Source organism: Artemia franciscana, chromosome 12 (assembly GCF_032884065.1).
Source record: "Artemia franciscana chromosome 12, ASM3288406v1, whole genome shotgun sequence".
NCBI lineage: Eukaryota > Metazoa > Arthropoda > Branchiopoda > Anostraca > Artemiidae > Artemia > Artemia franciscana.
The window spans coordinates 14499343-14515554 of NC_088874.1; the positions used below are offsets into that span (position 1 = coordinate 14499343).

Genomic DNA, 16212 nt, shown 5'->3' on the forward strand with positions numbered 1-16212 from the left:
TTAGAATGCTAATGGTTGACTATCCATAACCCAACTTCTGTGTGAAGTCTAACTTAAAAGAAAACCCATTGTTTTTATTAGTCTAAATTTGACTCTGTATTAATTTGATTTCAATTGCATTGTAAGCTATTTCATTGAGTTTATATTTGTTTTTTTCCAAATTCAGAGTTTGAAAGGTGGATTACGTCCACGATTTATGACTATTCTCGTGAATTGGCCTAAATGTTTGCTAAAATGAGATATTGTCTCGGAATCAGAATAGTGTATTTTAAAATAGCTTTCGTAATCTTATGAAGAATATCGCAAACTAAGTGGCGCTGTCTCTTACAATCCTAGTCCTTGGAATTTTATTCAGGGCACTCGCACAAAAGTTACGAATGAATTTTTGAACCGGATAGTTCTACAAGGTACTTTCATCCTTGTAAGACAAATAAGATGGAAACAGGGGGTATAAGATACCAATTCTTATGACTAGTAATGAGAAATTGGCCAAAACGTATTATTATGGAAATGTAGCGATTTCTAATGGATTCGAAGATTCATGAGCAGGTTTGTAAAGAACCACTTTTTCTCCAAGGATGATTTTAGCTGCTCTTTTCTAAACTCTTGCACATTCTCACTTAGATATCAGTATTATGTATTTGAGGATATGCAAACTCAAATATGCATTTACACTAACATACTAAATTCCTCGGATTTAATTGTGACAGACATTAACAAATTATTAATGTACCTTTTTGTTCTCTGCATATAATTTCGTAAATTACCCCCCCCTCCTCCATTTTTAAAGAATTAGTTTTTTGGTTTACAGATGACGCCACTCATCCTCACTTCTCCTGCATTTTCTGGGTTTAAATGATGCAACTTATCCGACAACTATTCTAGGCCGTTTCAACTAGCGTCAGACAGCATTTGTTGGATGATCGGGTTTTCGGATAGTTGATTGTGGAATGCTCGATCGTGCTTCTTTTTTCAACGATTTTCATTTATTTAAATAGTTGTACAGTATGTAAAACATGAGCTTTGATACTTAAGAATATGTAAAGAAATTTACTTAAGAGAGAGGAGAGAAGTTCGCATACGCCAAAAAGGTTAAATTATATGAAAATTTCAGGATATTACCAAGAAAGTCACAACTTCTCGTCGCAAGTCTGTATCTTGGAGGTTTCTTTTATTATGTTGATAGGATCTACTTCAATTATATAAATTAAATAATTTTTTTCGTTTTGGACGAAAAATTAAGTTTAACGTCAATGTTTTCCACCGAGTAGAATTTTTCTTCGAATTTTGTTACTACGAATGATGATGGGGAAGCGAGATTCTTCTAAATTAATCCGTAAGTGGTGTTGATCAGGTATAGGACCAAATGTAAATTTATTGTAGGTTACACATGTTGAGACCTATGCAATATAAAAAAAGTTTTTAGGGGAATTCATCATTGACATTAAATTTGACGGAATAGAATGTTCTATGGTCGATCAGCGAAATAATTTATAGTTTATTGCACTCTCAAAGTTATTATGAATGCTAGATAGGCAATAGTTGGATTTCTCTGGGACTTGAGTTCGTTTTTTAAGCTTCCTGGTACGGATTGTTAGTTGCTATTACCCGTAGATTTCAATTTTCTATTCGGCATCTAGGACCCCATGCATGGAATTGTTTACCTACGACTTTAAGAAACATGAATAATTTTCGTGAATTCCAGTGGGATTGAAGCTATTTTGCCCTAATATTTATGGTTTTGATAATTGAGTGGACCTCAAGTGGAGCCAAGATGTTGGTTTTGTTTTCGTGATACCGGTCAAGGGGTTTTAGTTTCTTTTTCTTTTGTCTTTTTTGAAGTCGAGTCCCGTATCGATCGAAATGCAGGGTAATTGAATACTTTTCATTTTCCTCTCCTTTTTCGTATTGTTTTTATTTGTATGTGTGCTGGGGTTGTAAGCCCAAACAAGCTTTGCTTCCAGCCATTTGCTTGTTTTGTTTTGTTTATTTATATTAATAAACCCATCTTTCTCTCTAGTTAATGTCAGTGCGAATTTGAGGTAAAAATCTTTCTGCTTTTAATTATTTATAAGAATGGAACTCCTATTTTAATGAGTTGGGCTTTTGTTATATTTTTTTTTCAGTTATCATTTGTATTTTTTAGGTTGATGCTTGACCGCATCAAGTGGACAGAGGATGCAGTTAAGGACCGAGCAGGGAATCATTTTGGTCAAAACTCATGTAATTTGGTTTGGGAGGTTAGTAAAAGTTTCATATTACTTTTGAAAGAAAAAATAATTGGTATTATAAGCTTAAGTAAAGATCATAAGATTCGGAAGAAGATGTAACCACATGAAAATCCACAATGAAGAAGAGTGGCACGAAAAGGGGTGAAGCGGACACATTAATTTTAGTTCACTGGTATTCATTGGTCAATGGAATAAAAATTACATATCAATCACAACTTAGACTTTTTATTTGTTTAAGCATATTTTTTTAAGTTGGGATTTTTATTTTTATTTCAAAGTCAACATAATTCACAGCTTAAAATTAGTTTTCTTTTTAACACATTTTTAAAGATCTTAAATCATTAAACGTCCTTTTACCCTGCAGCATAGCCTGTAAGCTGTGGAACATCTTTAAACTCCAACCATTTGTGTACATAGGCTTAAATTTGTGTGTATTTGCGAGGGGGGGGCGGAGGTCAGAGGAATTTCCCTGGCGAACTATCTTAAGTGACTTTGACTATCTTATGTTTTATCTATGCTTGTATTCTTGCTGGCATATACGCAGGGAGGCCCGAAGTCTGAAGTTTTTTTCAAATTTTTTTTCTTATAAGCTCGTTTCCGTGTGTCTCTCGTCCCTAAAAAAAAAAAGAAAAAATCCGATTTTATGTCTGTTCTGTTTATCCTAGTTAATTATCAATTTATATCATAAATTAGATTTCTTCAAATATACCCTGGTTTTACACTGAAATACCCAGTCTTGGTCGGATATATTATGAAGAGAAGGGAGTGGGACTTATTTGCCAAGTTATTTTTGAAATTCTAAAATGAATATGATTCACCTTCCTAGTTAATTTCATCCGTCAGTGTATTACTGGCAGCAAAGCCTGTCGGATAAGAATATACTAAAATTTTGTTATTGGTGCTAAAATAACGAGTATGATGATAACATCAATTCTAGAAATGAATAGGGAATCTTAAAATAATAGAAAAGATATTAATAGAAAATAATAGAATAATAATTGAAAATAATCGACTTAATAATAGAAAATAATAATAATAATAATAATAAAATAATATAAAAGAATTGAAAAGAAAGAAATAATAGAACCAAGAACTATCCAAGGGAAGAAAGGGTAATGATGATTAGATATTATTCACACTTTCTAAAAAGTCTGGCACGTTTAAATCTTACATTGCCTTGGTGCCTTAGTGTTACCTCAGGTAGTGATTGTACTTTGACCTTGGAAAGTCTTTCCAAATTATAAGGAGTAAAGTAGAGCATCACTCTACGGGGTTATTTCAAAAAAGAAAGGTGGCATATGCTATACCGCCTTTCCTTAAAGAAAGCAACATTCACCTTTTGGGTGCTTTCATATAACCTGGTTTACCATAATGATTATATTTCGGGCTTTCATTTGTATGAACACAGTCCTACCATTAAGCTTTCCATTGATTCTGCAGGGTAAGTGTGCTCTGATATATGGTGTCTGAAGGAAATTTAAACTCGTAAGATGGGAGATTTTTTGTATTTAAGGGCAGCCGTTGACCTAAGCAGTGATGGTAATGTTTAGCTTGCTTGGCTGTGCTACTAAAAATACCTAATTTAAATTGAGACAAAAGTATTATACCCAGGATCTGAGTATTTGGGATAGAAATTGACAAAGGGATAACAACAAACACCAGGAAAAGAATAAGGTTACAAAAGATGAGCTACTATAACTTGAAAAAATGAGGTATTTTTAACTTCCGAACGGGTAATCGTATCTTAATGAAATGTGATGTTTGGAAGGATATCATGTCTCAGAGCTCTTATTTTAAATCCCGGCAGGATCTGGTGACATTGGGGGGAGTTGGTGGGGGGGGGGGGCTAAAATCTTGGAAAACACTTAGTGTAGAGGGATCGGGATGAAACTTGGTGGGAAAAATAAGCACAAGTCCTAGATACGTGATTGACATAACCGGAACGGATCCGCTCTCTTTGGGGGAGTTGGGGGGGGGGGGGTTAGTTCTGAAAAATTAGAAAAAATGAGGTATTTTTAACTTCTGAAGAAGTGGTCGGATCTTAATGAAATTTGATGTTTATACATTGTATACTTATTTACCTATGCTTTTTTTCTCGAAAACGGCTCCATACTTTTTCGGGAAAATCGGCATCATGGGATATTCTGGCCTAAAAAAACGATCTAAATTGGTCAGAAGTTTGAGAAAATTCGTTCAGAGCCATAGTTTTAGAAGAAAAGAAAATTATATGAGTGACGTCGTTTTTATATGCATCAGTATCGCAATGACGTTGTCACACAAACGTCACACTTATTTGGAGAAATTGAAGATTTTCATACATGGAGAAGCTTATACTAAGTTATCTAAAGAGCAAAAAACCGATAATTGCAAAAATATTTACATATATTTTGACAAGGGATTACAAAATTCAGAAAAATTGGAAAAAAAAACAACAAAAAGTTAGAAGCTTAGTAAACATCGTTGTTAAAGAAATCGGACTTTTGGTAATAATAAAAACATCTTTGAATAGAATCAGATGAAAATACATTAAATTGCGTATAGAGCAAAAGTTAGAAGCTTAGTAGACATCGTTGTTAGAAAAGAAATCGGACTTTTGGTAATAATAAAAACATCTTTGAATAGAATCAGATGAAAATACATTAAATTGCGTATAGAGCAAAAAACTGGTGATTGCAAAATATTTGTATATATTTTAACAAGGGGTTACAACAATTCAAAAACCTTAGAAAAGAAAACCAAAAGTTTGAAACAAATTCGTTCTGTCTGTTTCAAACTACGGAGTTCTTGAGATATGTGATAAGATAGATGTGTTAGAAGGCAGATTCAGACAGCGATCTGAAACACACGTAGGTTTTCAGTTTGTGAGTCGTTGTTAGTGTACTTTTTAGTGTTTGCGATGATAAGTGTTTTTATTATAACGAAAGCTTGTTTAGTAGATATCGTTGTTAGAAATTGGACTTGAAATTGAAGCTAGATGATTTGATTCTTTTAGGGAACAGTCAAGGATAGAGCCTTTGGTCCGATGCAATTCAAGCTGTGTCCTTCGGAAGCTTTTGCACGCGAGTTTATGCGGAATCACGGAGTTGAACATTATTGGGATGTAGCTTACAGTCAAGCTTTGCTTGAAGACACGCAGGAAGAATAATCCATATATAAATTTTGTATATAAATGTGTTTTTATAAACTGTCAAGTGATTCAAGTATAGTCTTTTTAGTCATTATGCTCTTTTTTTGTATTTCTGTCAAAAAGATATAAATTACAGGATGTTCCCTATTTTGAAAAGGAAATTGCACATGAATGTAGTATGGAGACTCTACATCCTCGTAATAGTGCTAGGAAAATACACAGGAAGTTTTTTTCTCCCTCCCCCTGAAGGCACCTTTGAGCTTACCACTACTGTACGTTATATGAACATATACAGCAGACTTGGAGATACGGCCTCTGAGTCTTATTATCATAATCTTTGGTGTCACTGGTTAACGGGAAGTTTTTGAAGAAGCAGTCTGACTGTTTAGCATAAGTGCTACTTTGCTGGTCTCAACCATCAATTGAACTGGAGTCGTTGAACTGGAATTGCTTGATTTTTGAAACAGTTAGCCTTTGGACAGAACAAACTTTGGTGTTGTTTCTGACAGATAGCAAATGCTAATCCTGTATTTGTGGATCTCGCCTGGAATCCAAATTTTTCTTTATAAAAAAAGAAAAAAATCAAACAAAATCGGCACCACGAAAATTTCTAGTTCCGCATTTATTAAAAGGTTCTGATCCACTAATCACTTGACCATAGGTGATTGCTTTAGAGGCTGGAAAATATAGAAGTAAAAAAGAAAATTTCACCATTGGAAATGAGAATTTTAAATAAGCTTCTAAAAATCTACACAGCGTTCCTCTTAAACAGTGATTTCGCTCATAGGAGCAACTGTTGCTTTGAAACATTAAATAAAAAAGTTTTTTTAACTGAAAGTAAGGAGCGACATTAAAACTTAAAACGAACAGAAATTACTTCGTATATGAAAGGGGCTGCTTCCTCGTCAACGCCCCGCTCTTTACGCTAAAGCTTGACTCTTTCTACTAACTCTTCTTTTTAAAACAGTAAAAAACTTTAGCGTAAAGAGCGGGGCGCTGATGAGGAAGATATACGAAGTAATTTCTGTTCGTTTTAAGTTTTAATATCGCTCCTTACTTTCAGTTAAAAAATCTTGTTTTTTTATTTAATTTCTGAACGTTTTTGAATCAATGCATGTTTTGATTTTGGCTCTCCGCAGAGGAATAATTAAAACGAAATTTGTATATTTTTTTGGCTAAATGGCTTTGGCTTTCTCATAGTTTTGATCGAATTATTCTGAGAAAAAAGAGAGGGGGAGGAAGCCTAGTTGCCCTCCGATTTTTTGGTTACTTAAAAAGGCAACTAGAACTTTTATTTTTTTACGAAAGTTTTTATTAGTAAAAGATATACGTAACTTATAAATTAGCTTATGTAACGAACTTCTGTATTCTCATGTTTTTATTACATATATGAGGGGATTCACCCCCTCGTCAGTACCTCGCTCTTTACACTAAAGCTTAAATTTTGTCCCAATTCATTAAGACTGACCGCTGAATCACAAAAGCCGTAAAATAAATAGTTGAAATGACTAAAAATACTTTAGCGTAAAGAGCGAGGTATTAGGAGGAGGCGAGCCCCTTATATGCATAATAATTTCTTTTCGTTTTAAGTTTTAATGCAGCTCCTTACTTCCAGCTGAAAAAACTTTTTCATATTTATTTTTTTCATTGTTTTTTTTTTTAATAATGCTAGAAAATCCTGCGCTCCCTTCATGGAAATTTCCTCCCCCATGACAAATTCCTCGATGGAAAGTTCCCCCAGCATATCCCCCTATTTTCAACCCCCTCCCCCCAACCAAAAATCCTCCTGAAAACGTCTGTACATTTCCCAATAACCATTACTGTATGTAAGCACTGGTCAAAGTTTGTAACTTGTAGCCCCTCCCACGGGGACTATGGGGGAGTAAGTTGTCCCCAAAGACATAGTTATAAGGTTTTTTGACTACGCTGAATAAAATGGATATCTCAGAATTTTGATCCGTTGACTTTGGGAAAGTAATTAGCGTGGGAGGGGGCCTAGGTGCCTTCCAATTTTGTTGGTCACTTAAAAAGGGCACTAGAACTTTTCATTCCCGTTAGAATGAGCCCTCTCGCATCATTCTAGGACCACTGGGTCGATACGATCACCCCTGGGAAAAAAACAACAAATAAACACGCATTCGTGATCTGCCTTCTGGGAAAAAAATTTACAAAATTCCAGATTTTTGTAGATAGGAGCTTGAAACTTCTACAATACGGTTCTCTGATCTGCTGTATCTGATGGTGTGATGGTTTAAAATAAGGCAAATTTTCTGAGGATCGTAACTTTTGATGGGTAAGACTAAACTTGGTGAAACTTATATATTTGAAATCAGCATTAAAATGCAATTATTTTGATGCAGCTATTGGTATCAAAATTCCATTTTTTAGAGTTTCGGTTACTATTGAGCCGGGTCGCTCCTTACTACAGTTCGTTACTACGAACTGTTTGATAATGAGCCGTTGAAACATAATCAACCTATTTAGAAAAGCCTCTATTTAAGGTCAGTTCGGATGTTTTTTCAATCACATGACGGGTTAAGTAATATCATACGCAGAATAATATCGCTGCCTGTAAAGAGGCAATGTATTATTATAATTTTTACCAAGGCACTCCGCATAGAAGGAATTGCCGTAGAAATTTAGAATGAGGCTCATTTGATTGGAAATTTAAAGTTCTTGTGCCCTTTTCAACAGTCAAATTGTAATCAGAGGGCAACTAGTCTCCCCCCCACGACCTCTTCTCCATATGTATCTGATAGAAATTTTTAGATAGATCTAAAGATCATATAAAAAGGCCTGGGTTGACACAACCCCCCAGACCCTGAGGCCAAGTTTTGTATGCCGTGGCCCGGCAGGTATGTAAGGTTGCTATGGAAGGGCGGTCGTATAAACTTTAGAGAAGGATTATTTGATTTTGTATTGTGTTTTTTTCTGATCAAGTCACTTCGTATAGAAGCAGTTGTCGCAGAAACCTCAAACGAAGCTCATTCGATTGGAAATTGAAGGTTCTAGCGAGTTTAGAATGATTTTAGGCAACCAGTCCCCCCTTCACGCTCATTATTTTCCAAGCACATCTGATCGAAATTTCGACAGCCCTTAGGGCAAGGGCCATTAGTTACACACTAATTGTTCAGTGTCAACGTATTAAGTTTTCATGCGAGGGGTAGTCGTATAAACTTCGGAGGATACTCATTCGATTGAAAATCAGAAACTATAGTGCCCTTTTAAGAATTAGAAGTAATCGAAAGACAACTACCCCCACGTCCTCTTTTCCTCAAATGTATCTAATATAATTTTTGAGATAGCCATTTTGTTCAAAATAGTCTAAAGATCATATAAAAAGCCCTTCAGCGTTGACACAACCCCGCGGAACCTGGGGATAAGGATTGTAAGTTATGCTCCTGAGAATGAGGTTTCTATGGTTGTATAAACTTCGGATTAGGCTAATTTGATTGAAAATAAGGAATTCTAGTGCCCTTTTTAAGAGTCAAAAGTGATTGGAGGGCAACCAGTCCGTCCCCCATTCATCCCCATCATTTCCCGAAGAAAACAAATCCAACCAAAATTTTGAGGCAGCTACTTTGTTCAACATTGTTGAAAAGCTCAGTAATTATGTCTTTGGGGATGTCAAGCCCCCACAGCCCTCAGGGCAATGGCCGTCCATTGTTTACATATAATGTATGCTATTGAGGAAGGTGGGAATGTTTGAAGTTTACTTAAGAAAAAGACGAAGGGTATTCAGATGAGCTTTAAGAGAATGTTGATGGGAGTGTTGAACTAAATAAAAATACGAACATCTGAAGAACGCTGAGAGGAAATTTAAAATAAATCAAAACATACTATGTGCATACAGACTGCTGATACAGGCGTATCAGCAATATTTTTAGAACGCCTTAGCATACCCAATATGAAAATTCTGGGGCATCATGAGAAGGATGTTCTACCCACCAAAAGACAATATGCACCTGCTGCTATGGCATTAATGCTGCTGCTACTACTGTTACTACTAGTAGTAATGCAACGCAACTACTGTTCCCACTACTACCATTACTACTATGTTCCTAATAATATTAAGGGTACACGTATGAAGGTAAAAAATTCACAGAATACTGAGGGGGAATTCGAACTAAATCAAAACAAACTATATGTATGCAGATTATCAAAAGAGCGTACCTAAAGAATGGATTTGGGTGTAAAGTTGGTAAATTTCAAAGAATGCTCAGAGGAAAAGATCAAATGTTAATATGGGCATGCTACTACTAACACTACTACCTACTTTCATTACTAATTCTACTGCTACTGCTACTGCTACTGCTACTAAGTTATTCCAACTTTTACTTCAGTTGCAGCTACTTATAAGGTTAAGAATATTAAGACTTATATGTTTTATAAACTTATATGTTTTAATCGGGTTATATGTTTATATGTTTATATGTTATATGTTTTATAACATTTAATCTTATATGTTATAAACTTATATGTTTTACTTATATGTTAATTAAACTTATATGTTTAATATTAAGAATTATATGTTTTACCTTTTTTTGCTGGGAATTCTTTGGATCAATCATGGAGGAGAAAGGATCTCTCCTGGTCTATATTCCGCAGATTTTTGACGAAGTAGGGAAAGGTCGTGTCGACTTTTAGTAAATCTAGAGATCTGGATTTAATTAATATTTGAATTGAAGAAAGAATGTGTGAATAATTTATATATTGTAATTTACCCCCCCCCCCCCACCCTTTGATATATCAATCGCCTACTAAATAACTCTCTGGATAACGATGTTCTTTATTTGTAGATTTTTGTCATGCTTTATATATATGTTTTGTTTCAAAATGACCAATATTTTAAATTGTATAAACCCATATGGCACTTCTATGTTTAATAATTGAAATTCTATAGCATCATTTTATCTTAATCATTACCGGAATCTTGCGTAAAATTGAAGCAATTTGTGCGAGAAGATTTTTATTTTTTATTGACCTTGACAGTGTTCGTATTTTCTATATTTGGTTTTCTTTCCAGGTCAATTTTTTTTGCTTTATGATTCTTCCTTTCTTTTTAGCAGACAAAACACTATCAGTGCGGGAAGGACGTACAAAATGAAGCAGCATGCTAATAATGAAGGAATACGGCTTAAAAACTGGTCCACTGGTGAAGTCCTTTATGATACACTGCATTCGACAAGTAACGTCAAGGTAAGCTTTTTATTTTAACTTGTGTCATAAGCAGTGTGTACACTCTTTAGGTTTCTGACCCAGGTGTTGTTTTTTCTTCTTTTTGGTATACCTTGGCTTAAGACTCCTCCCTCCCCCCTAGGGATTGACAATAATTTTGCAAAAATCTTCCCGATTCTACTTACAGAACAGAGAAAAATAAGAAATTCTTTTTTAAAAGAACATAAGCAGTGATTACTAATCCACGCGATTGTTATTATTTAGCCTCATTTAAAGGCCTTAATAAGTAATAAAATTATTCTGACCTTCCTGCTTTCTACTCATTTCTTGGTATGTGTTGCAGTGACAACATTGTTCTTGATCTGTAATGAAACTGTTTTTCTATGTCCACTCGGAGATGATCAGCTTAGCATGAGCGAGATAAATGGTATCTATGCAGGTATATTTTGTATAAATATTTGATGTGTTGAGGTGATTAGGCTAGGTATTTGATATAATGGGTCCTGGATGGCATCCTTTCCATAATTCTCCGTTGCTGTTTCCATAATTTTGTTACTAAAATACTATATTTTCATCATATTTTAGCAGATATAAAGTAGCACTTTTTTTTTATTTTGTAATGCAAAAAGCAAGTATATCGGAAAATACAGATTAGCTTTGATCTGTAGCATTGTAGCGGATGGAGGGAAGAAGACTGAAGCCTCAAAAGTACGTTTTAGGCTCAGGTTATGTTCATAGCGATTTAGAACCAGTGATTGATCTATTATATCCCACTGAAAGGGAAATTTTAGGGCTAACAGTGCAATATGGGTGCTGTGGGGGGGGGGTAGTTCTTCTATTGCAAAAACGTAGATTTTAATGAAAAATGATAGTTTCCGAAATTGATTCATTAAAAGCTGTACTTTATCCTGAAAAAGGGGGATAAAACGCCCTAATATCAAGGATAATTCTATTTTGCTGTGGAAAGCAAACTCTCTTTACAAAAAAATAACAGTACAATCGCTAATTACTTCAAAGAGGGGAAAAAGTTAGACAGTAAATGGATTAATAATTGGGCAGTGACTTGACCGGATAATTGCATGCTGTAAAATCCCCCAAAAAAGGCTTCACTCATGTATCTAGATTATTAATCAATGTCCCATTTTTGCTAGGAATCCCAAGAAACCATGGGGAAATTATACATTTCACAAAATTTCAGGGGGGGGGGGTGGGCCCGAAGCCCCCCTGCGTATGTGCCAGTATTTTAGTATGTACATAAAATATATATCTTGGATGTACATAAATAACATTATCCCTATCGAAGATTTTCTAGGTTTATTTATTACTGAATCATCAATATTTAAAAACTGTTCAAATTTTACATTATATGTTGAAGACATTGGAAAAATTTTGGACCCTCAATTGGCGCTTGCCAACGCAGTCATGATGAAAAAGCGTTCTGCACAAGGGTCATTCCATAAGTAACGAGACAATTCGCTGTAACTCGTAGACGATTTATTTAATCAGTTCAAAACTTTCGAAACCTTTCAACATTGTCTCCGGCAACATTTATGTACCCGTTCCATCGCTATTCTAATTTATGCATCTTTCTTGCATGAAATTCTTTGTATTGATCTTGAAGCCACTTATGCATCTGATTTAACTTTTCAATTGGATCGGAAATGTTTTTTGTGATCAAAGCCTCTTTATGGGGTATATACAAATGAATGTTTGAAAGGCAAGGTTAGAATAGTATGGGTATTTGGAGCGACCTTCCTCCCCAGTTTTAAATAATTTCTTGGTTTATTAGTACCACATGTGGAGACATATTGCTATGAAGAAAAAATTACACTTTCAGTCAAGAATCCACGACGTATGTTTAAATGACAGGTTTTATGTCATGCTTACAGTATTCCGGAGTTCACAGGAACCTACCTTTTGTGACTGTCCTGAAAATAAACGAGTCAGTAATAATTAGTGTTACAGCTATATGCTCACAAAAAGTAAGCCTTTATATTCGAACGAAACGTCGTGGACTCTTGACTAGAGGTGTGACCATTCTCCATGAAAATGTTTTCCCACATGTGTCACACACTAAATCCAAAAACAGTTCAAAACTGGGATTAGAGACCCTTCCAAATCATCCATACTGCCCTGACTTTGCCAACACATGCTTCCAACACAATAAAGTTCTGAATATTTTGTTTTAGAAAAAGAAAACTTTGTATCAATTTTGAGCGGATTGTATCAATTGACGAATGATAGATGGACTTATCTGTCAATAAATGATCTGAAATAATTTTTATATAAATCTAAAAAGGGCTTATGCCAGATTTGCCTCTCACTCTCTCGGACTATCTCTCTTGGCTTTTTCTACAATTAGCCATGACTTGATACGCACAACTACTTAATTTTGATTTAAATCTGGCCCTGAAATGTTTGTCTGACTCGTAAAACCGAAACAAAAATAGATATAAACAGATTTTTATGCGTTTTTTGATGTTTTTTTGTGCATACATCCGAATGTGGATTTTTTCTTTTTTATTAGTTAATTATATTCTTTATTTATTCAATATTTATTTCTTTTATAGGCTTTGAATTGCCGTTCAACAATATGTACTGCAAATCATATGAACACCATTAAAGAAGTGAAGCCCATTAGGACTGGAGACGCAGTTTTGGACGATGCTAAAAAGTTTATTGACGAGTTTTATGCTTCCATTGAAAAGTGAGTTTCTTTTTCTTTTTCGCAATGTAAATCATGTGTCATCTTTATACATGAAGATGACACATCTTTATAACTGAAAATATGCACAGGCTCAACCTTAGAAGGGACTAGATTCTTGGAAAGGATGAAGTTGAAAGTGTAAGCACTTTCTCCCTATTTTGTAGATATTCTAAGGGGGATCTGCCTTCTTTTTGCAGGTATGGCATATGAAATTCAGTTCCTGCCATAAGCTAGTTCAGGGTATTATTATTTTGTATCACTTCAAACTTGATTTCGCTGGTGATGGTGAAAAAGATTGTATTTTTGCTAGGTGCATAGCCTTACCTCGTGAGTTACACTTGATATTTCCGACCTTCGGCCCTTGTTGATGTAACTTTAACTTCATGCATGAATTTTGACACTACTTTATAATATCCTGCGTTTGCTTACGTATTCATAGACTAAATGAGCCAATTATATAATAGATTAATCTTCATTTTTGCTAATGCATAAATTACTATTTTATAATTCCATATGCATCGTTTTCTGCATAAGTAAATTTTTAATGTTTTTGGTGTTGGAAGAATCTGTATAATATATATAGTAGGAATAATAATTATACATGGTAAATTTTATTTTTTCATTTTGCCATATACCATCTTTCCATTTATATTCTTAAACCTTGTACATAATTTTGACGTCACGTTATAACGTCGTACATTCACTTAATTACAGACAAAATAAGCCAATTATAAAATAGGATCCTTGTTTTTCTTAATGCTAAAATTAATCTTTTATAATCTAATTTACATCGGCTTCTATATGCGTAAATAATGTTTTCAGTGTACGAAAATCTACAACTAGTAGTTGAACCTGGCAAACTTTTTTTTATGTTGTTGTATGTCATTTTGTCATGCGTAATCTTAGATATAGTACCTTATGCCTAGCACGAGTTCTTCAATGAAACTGTTGAGCATTTATAAGATCATTTTGAGCATTGGGGCTCTGTATGAGGGATTGGCTGTTTTTCTAATACAAGCCACACATCATCACGAACCATAAAAAACCATCGGAAACAGAGCAATATCAATCATGAATATGACATTTTCTCTGCTATAAAACTTGGAACTATCGGTGGCTTGGAGAATTTGTCTGTGATTTGGTAACTTGATAAACTATAACTCTGATTTTAACTTCCGAGGTCTATAGTTTCCACAGACTTCGAGTTTGCATGTGAGAGTGTACGCATGTCCACGCTCGTCCAACTCTCAGGTTGTAGTAGATTAAAAAGAATTTTCCAGAGAGGTAGGGGGGTCAAAATGCGAAAAAGAGTATTTTCAGGCTACTATATTGTGACATTCAGGGTGTGGGGGAAGCAGAGGTTTTGAGACTTCGAACCATTGTTACGGGGAGGCACCCTGCCCCCCTTTTTTTCTATTTAATGCTTTTTTTCTGGTCCAAAAATTAGAGAAAGTAACTTTAGGAGAAACTTTAAGATATGGATCTGAACTGTCTAATTGACTTGTATTACATGTGCTGTAGGACATTTTATTAGTTATTAATCAAGCGTTGTTGATTGCAAACTATCTTTTGCTAGGCTGTAAACGCTCGGAGTTGTGCTTCCAACTTGGTGGTTTCTTTCACAAACATTTGTGAGCTGTGGAATGTAGATGTTAATGATGTGCATAGTTTTTTTTCTCACCCTCATATTCTCTATTTCCTATTACCTTAGCTTAGCGGGTTGTTCTTCTTCATCATGTGGCATATAAGCCAAACAAAACACTACACGTCTATAACCAATTAGTCTATAACCCTCATATTCTCTATTTCCTATTACCTTAGCTTAGCGGGTTGTTCTTCTTCATCATGTGGCATATAAGCCAAACAAAACACTACACGTCTATAACCAATTAGGTTTTTCAGAATTATTGTGACTACATCTATTGAACTTTACTTGGATAGTTTCCAATTATTAGTCTGGGCACCAGGAAAATGTAAAATATACCTTGACGGGATGGGACAAGTATGATAATTAGACCTCCCCCCCTCCTGCTAAGCCGACCATGCTGATTCGAAAATTATCAAGGGCACTTGCTTGCAATGGGTGAAACACTCCAAAACTTGATATTTTATTATACTTTTGTTGTTTCATGCAAGAAAATGCATTTTCCGCAAAGTGTGAGGTGCAGTTTTCCGCTCAAGTACGAGATAGAAATGCCTAGAGGCCATAAAATGTCTTCATAGCAAACTAACACGATTAGTTAAAAAAATGGCAGCAATAACGCAGGTAAAGAAACTAAACAAAGTCAGAATTAACACTATTTATTTATTTTTCACATTCCCAAATTCATAATGTTTTTTTCTTAGTATCCCTCCATTTCAAGTCGCGCACAGTTATTCCTCGTCTGAATCAGCCTCGGCCTCGCAGCACTTCCCACAACAAGAGCACAAAATATCGCAACTTCTGTCTGCGCATAGACATTTTTGTCCACAAGATTTACACTTGGAATATGGCGAAGTTTTCTGAATAGTGGATGGCCAAGCCGGAAGGGTTGATTTAATGTGTACTATGCATCTGTTCTTCATCTCCCGTCCAAAACTAAGCGAAGAAAGATACGAGGGGCGAGGCATAAGGACCTGCAGCATAATGGGACATTGGTAAATGCACCGTTTCGCATGTAAGGCAAAGAAGCCGTCGGTTTGAGGCAGGTTCTTCAGCGTTTTCCGGCGAAGGGAACAAGTGAAAGGAGGTCATTCAAACCCGAAAATTCCTGTAGGTTTCTGTGTGAAGCGATCAAAATCTCACAATGCAGCTTCATAATATCTTCTTCAAGCTCAACTACTCGGTCGATTTCTTCCAAAATCATTTGAGCAAGAGCAGATATTCGAGGTAACCACGGCACGACTGCTCTAAGGATCGTCTTCTTTTCTTTGAAGAAAATGAAGCTCAAAATATCACAACCCTTGAAACAGTGCAAAAACGCAATTGA

At 35.1% G+C, this 16212-nt stretch overlaps 2 protein-coding genes across 2 annotated transcripts in view; both read left to right on the top strand.

The window, feature by feature from the left end:
- The window catches only part of LOC136033724 (U4/U6 small nuclear ribonucleoprotein Prp3-like), a 52812-nt gene extending 47363 nt beyond the window's left edge, over window positions 1-5449 (top strand). The window contains exons 10-11 of the mRNA XM_065714615.1: window positions 2147-2240; window positions 5224-5449. Coding sequence (XP_065570687.1) covers window positions 2147-2240; window positions 5224-5376 — 247 coding nt within the window. The 3' untranslated portion in view covers window positions 5377-5449. The remainder of the gene's footprint in view (window positions 1-2146; window positions 2241-5223) is intronic.
- A 4954-nt stretch (window positions 5450-10403) lies between these two features.
- The window catches only part of LOC136033441 (nitric oxide synthase-like), a 38947-nt gene continuing 33138 nt past the window's right edge, over window positions 10404-16212 (top strand). Inside the window, exons 1-2 of the mRNA XM_065714190.1 lie at window positions 10404-10557; window positions 13107-13243. Of these exons, the coding sequence (XP_065570262.1) occupies window positions 10462-10557; window positions 13107-13243 (233 nt within the window). The 5' untranslated portion in view covers window positions 10404-10461. The remainder of the gene's footprint in view (window positions 10558-13106; window positions 13244-16212) is intronic.